The sequence below is a fragment of the Schistocerca cancellata genome, chromosome 5 (assembly GCF_023864275.1).
Source record: "Schistocerca cancellata isolate TAMUIC-IGC-003103 chromosome 5, iqSchCanc2.1, whole genome shotgun sequence".
NCBI classification, from domain to species: Eukaryota; Metazoa; Arthropoda; class Insecta; order Orthoptera; family Acrididae; genus Schistocerca; species Schistocerca cancellata.
In genome coordinates this window covers 440,317,268-440,330,840 of record NC_064630.1, presented here as the reverse complement: position 1 = coordinate 440,330,840, position 13,573 = coordinate 440,317,268, and the positions used below count along the sequence as shown (strand labels likewise).

Genomic DNA, 13,573 nt, shown 5'->3' with positions numbered 1-13,573 from the left:
TACATCCTCACATCAGCTTGAAGGCATTTCTGAATAGTAATGTTTAATTTAGCGCACTTATCACGTTCTGTATAATTTGCTTAAAGCTCCTGACCTCCTCTTTTAATAGCTGCTTTGTTCTGTTTGAGATTTTCTTTCCCTTATCCTTCGTTGTACATACAGCATAAAATGCTGTTTCTTCTTTTTAAGTCGCTATATTGTGCATTTCCTGAGTAGTAGTACCATTGATTAAAGTGTGTTTCTGATTTTCTGCTAGATACATTTCTAGTTTTATGTTTTTTTTTTATCTGTAACTTAGTAGTCTGTGATCTCTTGAAACTCTAAAGTGGGTGAGGGTTTGCCAAATTGTGTTTAATTTCTTTTATATTTGATTAGATATAGTCAAATTTATGTTTATATAACAATGAAAATAACCAGGTATTGATAATATAAATGGATAGATAAAAAAATCTACTCATCAAGTGGCACCAGGAGAATACACGCACAAAAGTCTTTAACTTTTACAATCTTTCGGAGCCAGTGGCTCCTCCTCCCAGCAGTAGAGATGAAGGTGAAGGAAGACAAGTGAAGGAAAAGGACTGGACAGGTTTAGGGAAAGGGGTACATTTCTTAAGTGTACCCCTTCAACTCTTCTGTCTGGAGGGGGAGCCACTGGCTCAGAAAGCTTGAAAAGTTAAATCCTTTTGTGTGTGTGTTCCCCTGCCGCTGCTAGGTGAACAAATTTATGTTTAGTTTTATTTGATACTTGTCAAGTTTGTTTTTCTGTTTGTGTCTTATTTAGGTAAAGTTGTTCTTGGCAAATTCTACTGATGAATTACCATCATTTCTGGTCTCATACCCAAAGTTTCGTACTGTAGAACTGTTCATCAGTTTTTGTCATGCTTTTGCCTGTACTTGCACATGGCAGTCGGGAATGCAACAATCCTGCCCAAGGTACACTAGCCTGCCTTGGCAAGAAGAATTGAATAAAACATGTTAACAGTGCTAAATAATGAGTTATGCTCATAGCAGTCAATCCAGACCTTTAGTATAGCTAAGATTCACTGGTCATCACTGCCTCTTCACATGTTGATAACATGACAGTGGAGTTCTCAGTTCTTATTATCATTTAGCAGTCAATCAGTTTTTTATGCGACTTATTGGGTTTCAGTCACTGACTCATTGCACTGTCTTCGGTTTGGATTGGTGACCAGCCTAGCCATATTTTGCTCCACATAAAGCTGTTTATCAAGATCAACAGAAGTGTGCCAGGGAAGTGTTATAGGATCACTGTTGTTCTCTGTGGACACAAATGATGTGGCAGGTGGGGCGGGCAGCAATCTGAGGTTGTTTGCTTACAATGCTGTGGTGTATGGTAAGATGTTGAAGTTGAGTGACTCTAGAAAGATTATGACTTAAACAAAATTTCCTGTTGGTGTGATGAATGGCAGATAGCCCTAAATGTGGAAAAATGTAAGTTGATGCAGATGAGTAGGGAGATCAAACTGTAATGTTCATTTACAGTATTACTTGTGACCTGCTTGACACAATCACATCATTTAAATATCTGGCTGTAATGTTGCAAAGTAATATGAAATGGAACGAGCATGTGAGAACCATGATAAGGAAAATGAATGCTCGACTTTAGTTATATTGGGAGAATTTTAGGAAAGAGTGGTTCTCCTGTAAAGGAGACTGCATATAGGGTGCTGGTGTGACCTGTTCTTGAGTACAGCACAATTGTTTGGGATCCGTACTGGTCAGATTGAAGGAAGACATCCAAGCAATTCAGAGGCATGCTGCTAGATTTGTTACAGTAGGTTCAAACAACATGTAATTGTTCAAGAGATGCTTCAGGAACTCAAATGGGAATCCCTCGAGGGAAGGCGACATTCTTTTCAAGAAACACTATTGAGAAAATTTTGAGAACCGGCAGTTGAAGCTGATTACCGAATGATTCTTCTGCCGCCAAAATACATTGCGCGTAAGGACTACAAAGATAAGATACAAGAAATTAGGGCTCATACGGGAGCATATAGACAGTCGTTTTTCCCTTGCTTTATTTGCATGTGGAACAGGAAAGAAAATGACTAGTAGTGGTACAGCATACCCTCTGCCATGCACTGTACGGTGGCTTGTGGAGTATCTATGTAGACGTACACAGTGCAGTCATCTGGAATTGGAAATTGGCATCTACTCTTCGTAGGTTTCTTAAATCCTCTCTGAGATGTAATTAAGAGCTCTACTTCTTAAAGATCCTTCAAATAAAGAAACCAACTTTGTGATGATTTTGTTACATATTAGCGTACCAACCTGGTGAACATTCAGTGTTGTTTGAGCACCTTGATCAGTTCAGCTGAATTAATTTTGTTGTATAAAACTTTGGTCTAGGATTATTCTAAAGATTTTTTTCTCTCTATCTTTGTTACGGCACTAAGCAGTTATTTGGACAAACTTGTAACTTTGAACATGCATTTTACATTTGTTCTCTGTTTTTATTTCATCCATGAATTATGTTAAACATGCTGTTACACAGAGAAGAATTGTCACATATGAGAAACTTTCAAATAACATCTGCAATACATTAAAACTGTGTAGGCCTCCTTTCTCATAGAAATAAGTTGTAATTTTGTACAGCAGGAAAGACAGATCTATTAATGTGAATTCCTTCCATCTCGCTTATTTCCAACTATGGTTTAAAAAAAAAAAAAAAAAAAAAAAAAAAAAACCATGGTTTTCTAGCCAGAAGTATGTGACACGAATTTTTTATTCATTTTCTTGTTATTGTTTCATGAATTTGTCTCATAAATATAAAATTCAGTAAGTTCTTTATTTTTCATTTCATTTGTCTTATTGTGTTTTCTGGTGTTGTGCAGGACTCGAGCATTGCTGCCAGCTGCAACACAATCCACCATAAACTGGCCGGCACTGTGTTTGATCTAGAGTTTGACGATGAGAGTGGTCCGACAGAGGGTGTGGAAAACCTCCGTGACATGCGTGAGAGGCGCCGCTCGTCAGACCATGCTCCTAGTTCGTGTACTACAGGTAGTGGAGTATCACACCACGAACGGACTACACCTGCACTTACACCTACACCTGCAGCACCTCCGCCCCCACCACCAGACCGCAATGTGGTTGCTCCTTTGTTGCCTGGACCTGTAGATATGCGTACCTACAGCTCTTCATACGAAGATCGGTCAACTTTCCGTGACAATCTCTTGGGTGCCTTTGCGTCAGAACCATCTACAGCTGTACCTCATGTGGCAGCCGATTTTGATGAAGAAGTTGAGAACGCATCATTTCATTCAGCACTGTCTGCAAGCCGTACGCCTGCTCCAACACCAAGGCCTTCTGCTGGTACAGTTGCCACTACTGAATCAGGGAGCACGGGAGATACAACTGTGGGTGGTGGCAGCGATACTTCCAGACCATCTGCGCTCTCTGATTCCCGCAATCAGCTGAAGGTCAAGATCAAGGTGAGAAAATTCTTCCTCAGAAAGCCTTACATGTCAGCACAAGCATTTATGTTCCTTTCTAGTAAATTTTTTTTTTCCAATATTTGGAAATCTTCCCTTTGTGGTGGAAAATGTCATTTGATTCCAAAAAAAAGATAAATGCCATTGAAAATGGTTTCTACTTAAAATACATGTTACATTTCTAAGGACTGTATTGATGATTTATACGACTCCTATCCAAGTGTACTTCAGCTATACAAGGGGAACGCAGACTGCACTGACAAAATTTCTAAGGTTGTGAAGAGATATTTTTTGAATATTTTGGTCTCCAGTGTAATAAGGTAATTATGATTTATTAGTTTATTTTTGTGTAAAAGCCCTCATGCAGTCTCCTCTACCAAGCCAGGTGGTGCAGTGGTTAGCACACTGAACTCACATTCGGGAGGACGATGGTTCAAACCCGTGTCCGGTCATTCTGATTTAGGTTTTCCGTGTTTACCTAAATCGCTTCAGGCAAATGCCGGGATGGTTCCTTTGAAAGGGCATGGCCAACTTCTTTCCCCAACCTTCCATAATTTGATGGGACCGACAACCTCACTGTTTGGTCCTCTCCTCCAAATTAACCAACCAACCGATCAAGTAGTCTCCTCTCATCCCTACCCCAAACAGAATTTGCCAGCATCCCCATATTTCTCATGTTACTAGAAGACTGGTTTGATGCAGCTCCCCATACTACTCTAGCCTGTGCAAGCCCTCTTCATCTCCATATAGCTACTGCAACCTACATCCTTCTGAATCTGCTTACTGTATTCATCTCTTGTTTTTCCTCTATGATTTTTACCTCTCACACTTCCCTCCAGTACTAAATTGATGATCTTTTGATGTCTCTGAATGTGTCGTATCAATTGATCTCTTCTTTTAGTCAATCTGTGCCACGAATTTCTTGTTTTCCCAATTCTGTTCAGTACCTCCTCATTAGTTACATGATCTGCCCATCTAATCTTCAGCATTCTTCTGTAGCACCACATTTCTAAATCTTCTGTTCTTTTCTTGTCTGAACTGTTGATCATCCATGTTTTACTTCCATTCATGGGTACATCCCAGACACTTTCCACATTCGTGTTTGATATGTCTTGCAGGATAAAATACATTAAAAAAGACCAAGCTGCAAGAGTAGTTCTTCATATTTATTTTAGTTGTTTCAGAGATTACAAATTATACAATTAAAAAAAAAAAAAAAAAAAAAAAAAAAAAACGAGGTTGGGTGAGCTCTTGAACAGCTTAAGCCGTGTTATTAGGATCCTTCATAACCACATTCTTGGAAAAGAAAAAGAGCAAAAAAAATTTTGATGGCCAATATTATTCCTAAAAGGTAACCTTTTTTTGTGGCTGTACTGTGTGTATATTAATTTAAACCATTAACTTATTACATCACTTGTCCTATGCTCTGAACATCTGCTTTCATTGGGTGATGAGATCACTTGACATGAGCTATGATTGGCTTGCAAAAGCTCCCTGTGCAGTTCAGTCTCAAGTTCAGTGCTTCGGAAGCTGCTGTGCTGTGTGGAATTTGTATTTATTCTTTTGTAATACAAAAACACATTCGTGAATGTTTTTTAAAATCATGTATGAGGTGTGTTCAAAAAGTAAGGTGACTTTAAATTTGTATGAAAAAATATTTATTTATTCATCAGTATTCATGGTGTCCCCTTCAAAGTAATCCCCTCAGATACAATACACTTGTGCAAATGCTTCTTCCAATTCTTGAAGCACTTTTCACAAGCACTTTTTGTTACAACTTTGAGTACTTCCAATGATGTAGTTTTTATTTCCTCAGTCAATGAAAATCGTTGTTATTTCATAGTCTCTTCAGTTTTGCGAACACGAAAAAGTCACAGGGGGCCAAATCCGGCAAATATGGTGGCTGAGGCATGATTGTCATGTTGTTTTTGGCCAAAAAATCTCCAACAAGCAATGATAAATGAGCAGGTGTATTGTCGTGATGCAAAAGCCATGAATTGTTTTTCCACAATTCTGGACATTTTTTGCGTATTGCTTCTTGCAAATGGCGCATAATGTCAAGGTGATACTCCTTATTGACCATATGACCTTGAGGCAAAAATTCATGATGCACTACGCCACAGTAATTGAAAAAAAAAACAGTGATCAAAACTGCGACATTTGATCGAACTTGACATAATTTTTTCAGTCTTAGCTCTCCGTGATACTTCCATTGGGATGATTGGGCTTTGGTTTCGGCGTCATAACCATAAACACATGTTTCATCACCAGTTGTGACCCTTTTGAGCAAAGCAGGATCATCATTGACATCATTCAAGGGCTCCTGAGTGATCCTCATATGCCACTTCTTCTGAGCTAAATTGAGAAGTTTTGGAATAAACTTCGTTGACACACATCTCATGCCCAAAATATCTGAAAAAATTGCATGTCACGAGCCAACTGATATGCTAACATCCTCAGCAACTTCTCTTGCAATAATTCAACGATTTTCCAAAGCAATTTTCATGTGCTGGGGTGCCCAGAACGAGATTTGTCATTGGCATCTCCTCAGCCATCTTGAAATAATTGTACCACTTGTAAACTTTTTTTTTTACTTAGAGCAGACTCACTGTTTGCCACTGTCAACATTTCAAGTGTTTTAGAGTACTTGATTCCCTTTTTTTATAATAATCGAAAATTGGCGAGCACACTAAAACACATCTAACCGTTCTATCTGTCAAAAACAAATGAAGTATGCTGTACACTTGAAATTGTGGACATATGTTCAGGGCATGTGTGTCAACATAACAAAGGATCGATAATCGAATGTACGTTGCCCGCACAATTTGAAGAGTTACCTTACTTTTTGAACAGCCCTCGTATCTGTCTTGCATTAGGTCATCATATTGGTTATTTCTTATGTATTGGAAACCAGCAAAGACCATCCTTGTTCTGTCCACCATCCATTCACGTAGCTACGTATTCTGCCCAATTCTATTTCATTTTCCATATAAAATCTGTATATCATTGCTTTAAGTCAAAACTAGTAATACACACTGACTGACTGCACACTTAGTCTTCAAAACTAGTTAGTTACCGTAAGTCCACCTGTACCCTTTTCTTTATTTCTTTTGTTGCGCATCCAATCATGACGTCAACTGCCCTAAATTGAAAAACCGAATATTGTAGTTATACTTCGTGATGTTCTGTGAAATTATATTTATTTGTTCATGAACTGGTTTTTGGCTTCATAGACTATTTCCAAGAGACATCTGTGTATCAAAAACACAGATAAGGTTACATATGACTTGTACAGATATTATTTATACAAAATATACAAAAATATGACATAGATTGTTTGCTTAAGTAAGTATTCTATTTTTTTACATTATGCAGAAATAATTACATTAACTAAACTTTGCCATGGCCATGGGAGTTTGTGTTTGGGTGTCTTTGTGGTTATGTTTGCAAATGTGCGTACTATTGTACTATTGATGGAAAAAGAACAAGTGTTTAAAAGATAGTGAGAAGTGCCTTTTCCTTTTTTTCCGTGTTGCTTCACCAGAAAACTTTTGTTATTGTTATAGAAAAAACAAAAGTTTTATGTATGGAGATACATTTAACAACTGGTGAAAAATGGAGGTGAGTTTGCAATTTTAATATAGCATTTCCAACTAAAACTCAATTTATCAGAGGGGAACAAAGTAATTGAGTATGATCGTTTAATACTTAGCTGTCATGTGTTTGTTGACTCTCAATAGGATAATCTTTCTGCTTTTCTTAACAGAATGTAAAACTTCACATTACACGTATATGAGTGGGTATCTGTTAAAAGATGATCATCAAAGATTTAATCTATCTTTGTTAATCTCCAGCTTCTTTTGTGTGCTCCAGGTAATCTAATTGACATAGCTCTTCCTTACTGACAAACACATACTTTTATAGAGTGATTGCATATGGTTTTACACACACACCATTGTGTCGAGGGCTGCAGTTTGTCTTTACTTTTGAATGCTGCTGTCGTAATAAAATGCAGATATTTAGTTGCAAGACTTTAACTTTTTTGTGAGGTTATTTGAAATTTTGCCTGCAGTGGGATGATGCACCAGTTTTGTTACTACTAACTGGTTTCTGTTGGCCAAGCATAGAAGTGGTGCAATTTTACACATTTTTCATAGTATTTTATCAATCACAACTGTAAAATTTCAGATAGTATGGACTAAGAAGTGAATCCATGTAGTTAGCCTATCAGACTGAATATAATATTTGTTCTGCAACTGAAAATCTTATTTGCACACATTTGAGTTGCAATGTCTATGTCATGTAATACTGCTGGATTTGCTTTGGATTTATGCAAAAGATCTTCTAGTATATTTGTAGACTCATCAGTAGGAACATTTTTAAAAAAGCTTGTGATGTTAAACAATACTAGTTCAGAATTGAATGGCATTTGTATATCTTTAATATACTACAAGACCTATGGAATTTGTGCTCCTTATTACTTATTAACAATACCAAACTTGAATTTAAAATAGTTTCCATTTTAATGATATAATCTCACTCTCTCACTAGCAGCAGAACTAGAATACACCAAATAGGGTCTAATTTTTTTAAAGTCTGTGTAAAATTTGTAAAAAATGTAGACCCCAAGCTTGGTATCTGAGCTACTCAAATATGTGTAAAACAGATTTCCTGTTTCAGAACTTGTTTTAGAATCAGTCTGAGGGCCTACCTGTGGTCTTTTCTCATAGTCCCACACCATCTGACATTTTCATGGACAAATTTGAACAAGTTTTCTCACTGAAATAACCACAGAATATCAAAATCAAATACTGGTTCAGATATGTGGATGATGTGCTGTATTTGTGGACAGATAGCACTTGATTATTAGATATATTGCAACATAATTTACTCCCAACATAAGAAAATCCAGTTCACGATGGAGCTGGGACACTCCTCCCTAAATTTCTAGGATCCCAATGTAGACATTAGCCCAAAGAGACACGTACTTATTATTTGCAGACCAAACATAACTACAAACACAGTAGTGCCACACAGCCATAAACAAGCGGCTTTCCATTTTATGGTACAATCCCTCATATCTGTTCAGTAATCTGAATCTGCTTTTGAAGCAGTACTTTTTTTGAGTCATCACTCTTCTGACTGGTTTGATGCAGCCCACCATGAAGTTCTCTGCTGTGGCAGCCTTTTCATCTCAGTGTAGCCTTTGCAACCTATATCCTCAATTATTTGCTGGTTTTATCTCAATCTCTGTCTTCTTCTACAGTTTTTACCCTCTACAACTCCCTCCAGTACCATGGAAGTTATTCCCTATTCCCTGATATCTTAACAGATATCCTATCATCCTGTCACTTCCTCCTGTCAGTGTTTTCCATATATTTCTTTCCTCGCCAATTCTGCAGAGAACTTACTCATTTCTTGCCTTATTAGTCCAATTAATTTCCAACATCCTTCTGTAGCACCACATCTCAAATGCTTGCATTCTGTCCTGTTCCTGTTTTTCCACAGTCCATGTCCCACTGCCATACAAGGCTGTGCTCCAAATGTACACTCTCAGAAATTTCTTCCCAAAATTAAACTTTTTATGTTCTCCATTCTCCATCTGTCATGGGTTATTTTGCTGCACACATAGCAAAATTCTCTAACTTCATCTACTTCATGACCACCAATTATGATGTTAAGTTTGTCGCTGTTCTCATTTCTGTTACTTCTCATTACTTTCGTCTTTCCTTGATTTACTCTCAATCCATATTCTGTACTTGTTAGACTGTTTATTCCATAATTCTTCTTCACTTTCACTGTGGATAGCAATGTCACAAGCGTATCTCAACATTAATATCCTTTCACCTTGAATTCTAATCCCACTCTCGAACCTTTGTTTTATTTCTGCCATTGCTTTTTCGACATATAGATTGACCAGCAGGGGTGAAAGACTACATCCCTGTATTACATTTTTTTTTAAATTCAAGACTACCCTGTATTGCATTCTTTTTAATTTGTGTACTGCCTTCTTGGTCTTCCACTCTAATTCTTCCCTCTTGCTTCTTGTACATATTTTATATTACCTGTCTTTCCCTATAGCTTATCCCTATTTTTCTCAGTGTTTCAAACATCTTGAACCATTTTGCATTATCAGACACTTTTCCTAGGTCAACAAATCCTGTGAGTATCTTGATTTTTCTTCAGTCTTGCTTCACTCATCAACTGCATTATCAGAACTGTCTCTCTGGTGCATTTACCTTTCCTAAACCTAAACTGATCATCATCTAACATCCTCAACTTTTCTTTCCAATCTTCTATATATTATTCTTGTCAGCAACATGAATGCAGGAGCTGTTAAGCTAATTGTGTGGTAATCTCTCACTTGCTGGCTCATGCTATCTTCAGAATTGTGTGAATGGTATTTTTCCGAAAGTCTGATGCTGTATTGCCAGTCTCATACGTTCTACACATCGATATGAATGATTGTTTTGTTGCCACTCCCCCCAATGAATTTAGAAATTCTGGTGGAATGTTATCTATTCCTTCTGTTTTATCTTATATTAAGTCTTTCAAAGCTCATCTAAATTCTAATTTTAGTACGGAATACCATATCTTTTCCCTATCGGCTCCTGCTTCTGCTTCTATCACGTCATCAGGTAAGTCCTCCCCCTCATAGAGGCCCTCAATGTACTCTTTCCACCTATCTGCTCTCTCTTCTGCATTTAACAGTGGAATTTCCACTGCACTTTTCATGCTTTTTGTTTCACTGAATATTGTTTTGACTTTTCTGTGTGCTGAATTACACTCCTGGAAATGGAAAAAAGAACACATTGACACCGGTGTGTCAGACCCACCATACTTGCTTCGGACACTGCGAGAGGGCTGTACAAGCAATGATCACATGCACGGCACAGCGGACACACCAGGAACCGCGGTGTTGGCCGTCGAATGGAGCTAGCTGCGCAGCATTTGTGCACCGCCGCCGTCAGTGTCAGCCAGTTTGCCGTGGCATACGGAGCTCCATCGCAGTCTTTAACACTGGTAGCATGCCGCGACAGCGTGGACGTGAACCGTATGTGCAGTTGACGGACTTTGAGCGAGGGCGTATAGTGGGCATGCGGGAGGCCGGGTGGACGTACTGCCGAATTGCTCAACACGTGGGGCGTGAGGTCTCCACAGTACATCGATGTTGTCGCCAGTGGTCGGCGGAAGGTGCACGTGCCCGTCGACCTGGGACCGGACCGCAGCGACGCACGGATGCACGCCAAGACCGTAGGATCCTACGCAGTGCCGTAGGGGACCGCACCGCCACTTCCCAGCAAATTAGGGACACTGTTGCTCCTGGGGTATCGGCGAGAACCATTCGCAACCGTCTCCATGAAGCTGGGCTACGGTCCCGCACACCGTTAGGCCGTCTTCCGCTCACGCCCCAACATCGTGCAGCCCGCCTCCAGTGGTGTCGCAACAGGCGTGAATGGAGGGACGAATGGAGACGTGTCATCTTCAGCGATGAGAGTCACTTCTGCCTTGGTGCCAATGATGGTCGTATGCGTGTTTGGCGCCGTGCAGGTGAGCGCCACAATCAGGACTGCATACGACCGAGGCACACAGGGCCAACACACGGCATCATGGTGTGGGGAGCGATCTCCTACACTGGCCGTACACCACTGGTGATCGTCGAGGGGACACTGAATAGTGCACGGTATATCCAAACCGTCATCGAACCCATCGTTCTACTATTCCTAGACCGGCAAGGGAACTTGCTGTTCCAACAGGACAATGCACGTCCGCATGTATCCCGTGCCACCCAACGTGCTCTAGAAGGTGTAAGTCAACTACCCTGGCCAGCAAGATCTCCGGATCTGTCCCCCATTGAGCATGTTTGGGACTGGATGAAGCGTCGTCTCACGCGGTCTGCACGTCCAGCACGAACGCTGGTCCAACTGAGGCGCCAGGTGGAAATGGCATGGCAAGCCGTTCCACAGGACTACATCCAGCATCTCTACGATCGTCTCCATGGGAGAATAGCAGCCTGCATTGCTGCGAAAGGTGGATATACACTGTACTAGTGCCGACATTGTGCATGCTCTGTTGCCTGTGTCTATGTGCCTGTGGTTCTGTCAGTGTGATCATGTGATGTATCTGACCCCAGGAATGTGTCAATAAAGTTTCCCCTTCCTGGGACAATGAATTCACGGTGTTCTTATTTCAATTTCCAGGAGTGTAGTATGTATTCCTGAATTTCTCTGAACATTTTTGTACTTCCTTCTTTTGTCAATCGGCTGAAGTATTTCTTCTTTTACCCATGGTTTCTTCACAGTTACCTTTGTTGTACCTACATTTTTCTCACCAAATTTTGCTGTTGCCCTTCTTGGAGATGCCCATTCCGTATCAACTGAACTGCCTACTGAGCTATTCATTATCACAGTATCTATAGCCTCAGAGAACTTCAAGCGTCTCTCTTTATTCTGTAGTACTTCTGTATCCCACTTCTTTGCACATTAATTCTTCCTGATCAGTATCTCAAGCTTCAGCCTGCTCCTCAACATTACCAAATTGTGATCTGAGTCTATATCTGCCCTGGATATGCCTTACAATCCAATAACGAATTTCAGAATGTCCGCTGACTATGTGTAAGCTAAATGAAGTCTCTCTGTATCCCCTGGCCTTCACCAAGTATACCTCTTCTCTTGTGATTCTTGAACAGAGTATTCACTATTACTATCTGAAATTTATGGCAGAACTCATTCTTCCTCTTTTTTCATTCCTACTGCTAAGCCCAGTAATCCCAAACCCCATGACTATTAGATTTTCATCTCCCTTCACGTACTGAATTACCTGTTAAGTATTCCCATACACTTTCTCCGTCTCTTCATGTTCTGTTTACGATGTTGGCATGTATAACTGATATATTGTTGTCAGTGTTGGTTTGTTGTTGATAGTGATGAGAACAACCCTATCACTGAACTGTTGACAGTAACTCACTCTCTGTCCTACCTTCCTATTCATAACAAATCTTACTTCCATTATACAATTTTTTGCTGCTTTTGATATTACCCTACACTCATCTGACCAGAAATCCTTGTCTTCTTTCCATTTCTCTTCACCGACTCCCACTGCATCTAGATTGGGCTTTTCCTTCTCGGTTTTCTAGCTCCCTTACCACATTCAAACTCCTGACATTTCATGCCCTGACCTGTAGAACATGATAGTTTTGTTGGTTATTCAGTCTTTTTCTCATGGTCATCTCCCCATCGGCAGTCCCTACCCAGAGACCCAAATGGGGGACTAGTCTGGAATCTTTTGCCAGTGGAGAGGTCATCATGGCACTTCATCAGTTACAGGTCACAGGTCTATGAATAAATGTTGTGTGTCTTTTAATGCAGTGGTTTCCATTGCCTTCTGCTGTGTCATACCGTTGATAATTGCTGGTTCTATCGCCTTTTAGGGGCAGTTTCCCCATCCTGACAAAAGAGTGTCCTGAGCCTTTGTCCGTTCCTCCACCCTCTTTGGCAAGACTGTTGATAGAATTTGGGTGACTTCTTACAATGAAAGTGTTTGGCCCCCATTGCTGATGATTTTTATTCAAAATTTAAGCAGTGGTGGGTTTCGAAGCTGGGACCAGGACGTTTTGATTACTTATCAAAGATCGTGCCCCTAGACCACAATACAGTATTACAGACTGTCAAACATATAATTGCTAGTAATGGCTGCAGCTCTGCTCTGATTGATGATAAACTACGAAAAAAGAAAATCTGTACACTGTCCAACAGAAACGAGTCAGTAGTTACAAAAAATGGTGCATCATCCAATTTTTGGAACCATTTCAGATGTGTTGTTGTTGTTGTTGTTGTTGTGGTCTTCAGTCCTGAGACTGGTTTGATGCAGCTCTCCATGCTACTCTATCCTGTGCAAGCTTCTTCATCTCCCAGTACCTACTGCAACCTACATCCTTCTGAATCTGCTTAGTGTATTCATCTCTTGGTCTCCCTCTACGATTTTTATCCTCCACGCTGCCCTCCAATACTAAATTGGTGATCCCTTGATGCCTCAGAACATGTCCTACCAACCGATCCCTTTTTCTAGTCAAGTTGTGCCACAAACTTTTCTTCTCTCCAATCCTACTCAATACCTCC

General features: G+C 39.9%; 1 protein-coding gene across 1 annotated transcript in view; it reads left to right on the top strand.

The window, feature by feature from the left end:
• The window catches only part of LOC126187296 (PHD finger protein rhinoceros), a 246,764-nt gene that overhangs the window by 200,375 nt on the left and 32,816 nt on the right, over positions 1-13,573 (top strand). Inside the window, exon 18 of the mRNA XM_049928284.1 lies at positions 2,856-3,455. Within this exon, the coding sequence (XP_049784241.1) occupies positions 2,856-3,455 (600 nt within the window). The remainder of the gene's footprint in view (positions 1-2,855; positions 3,456-13,573) is intronic.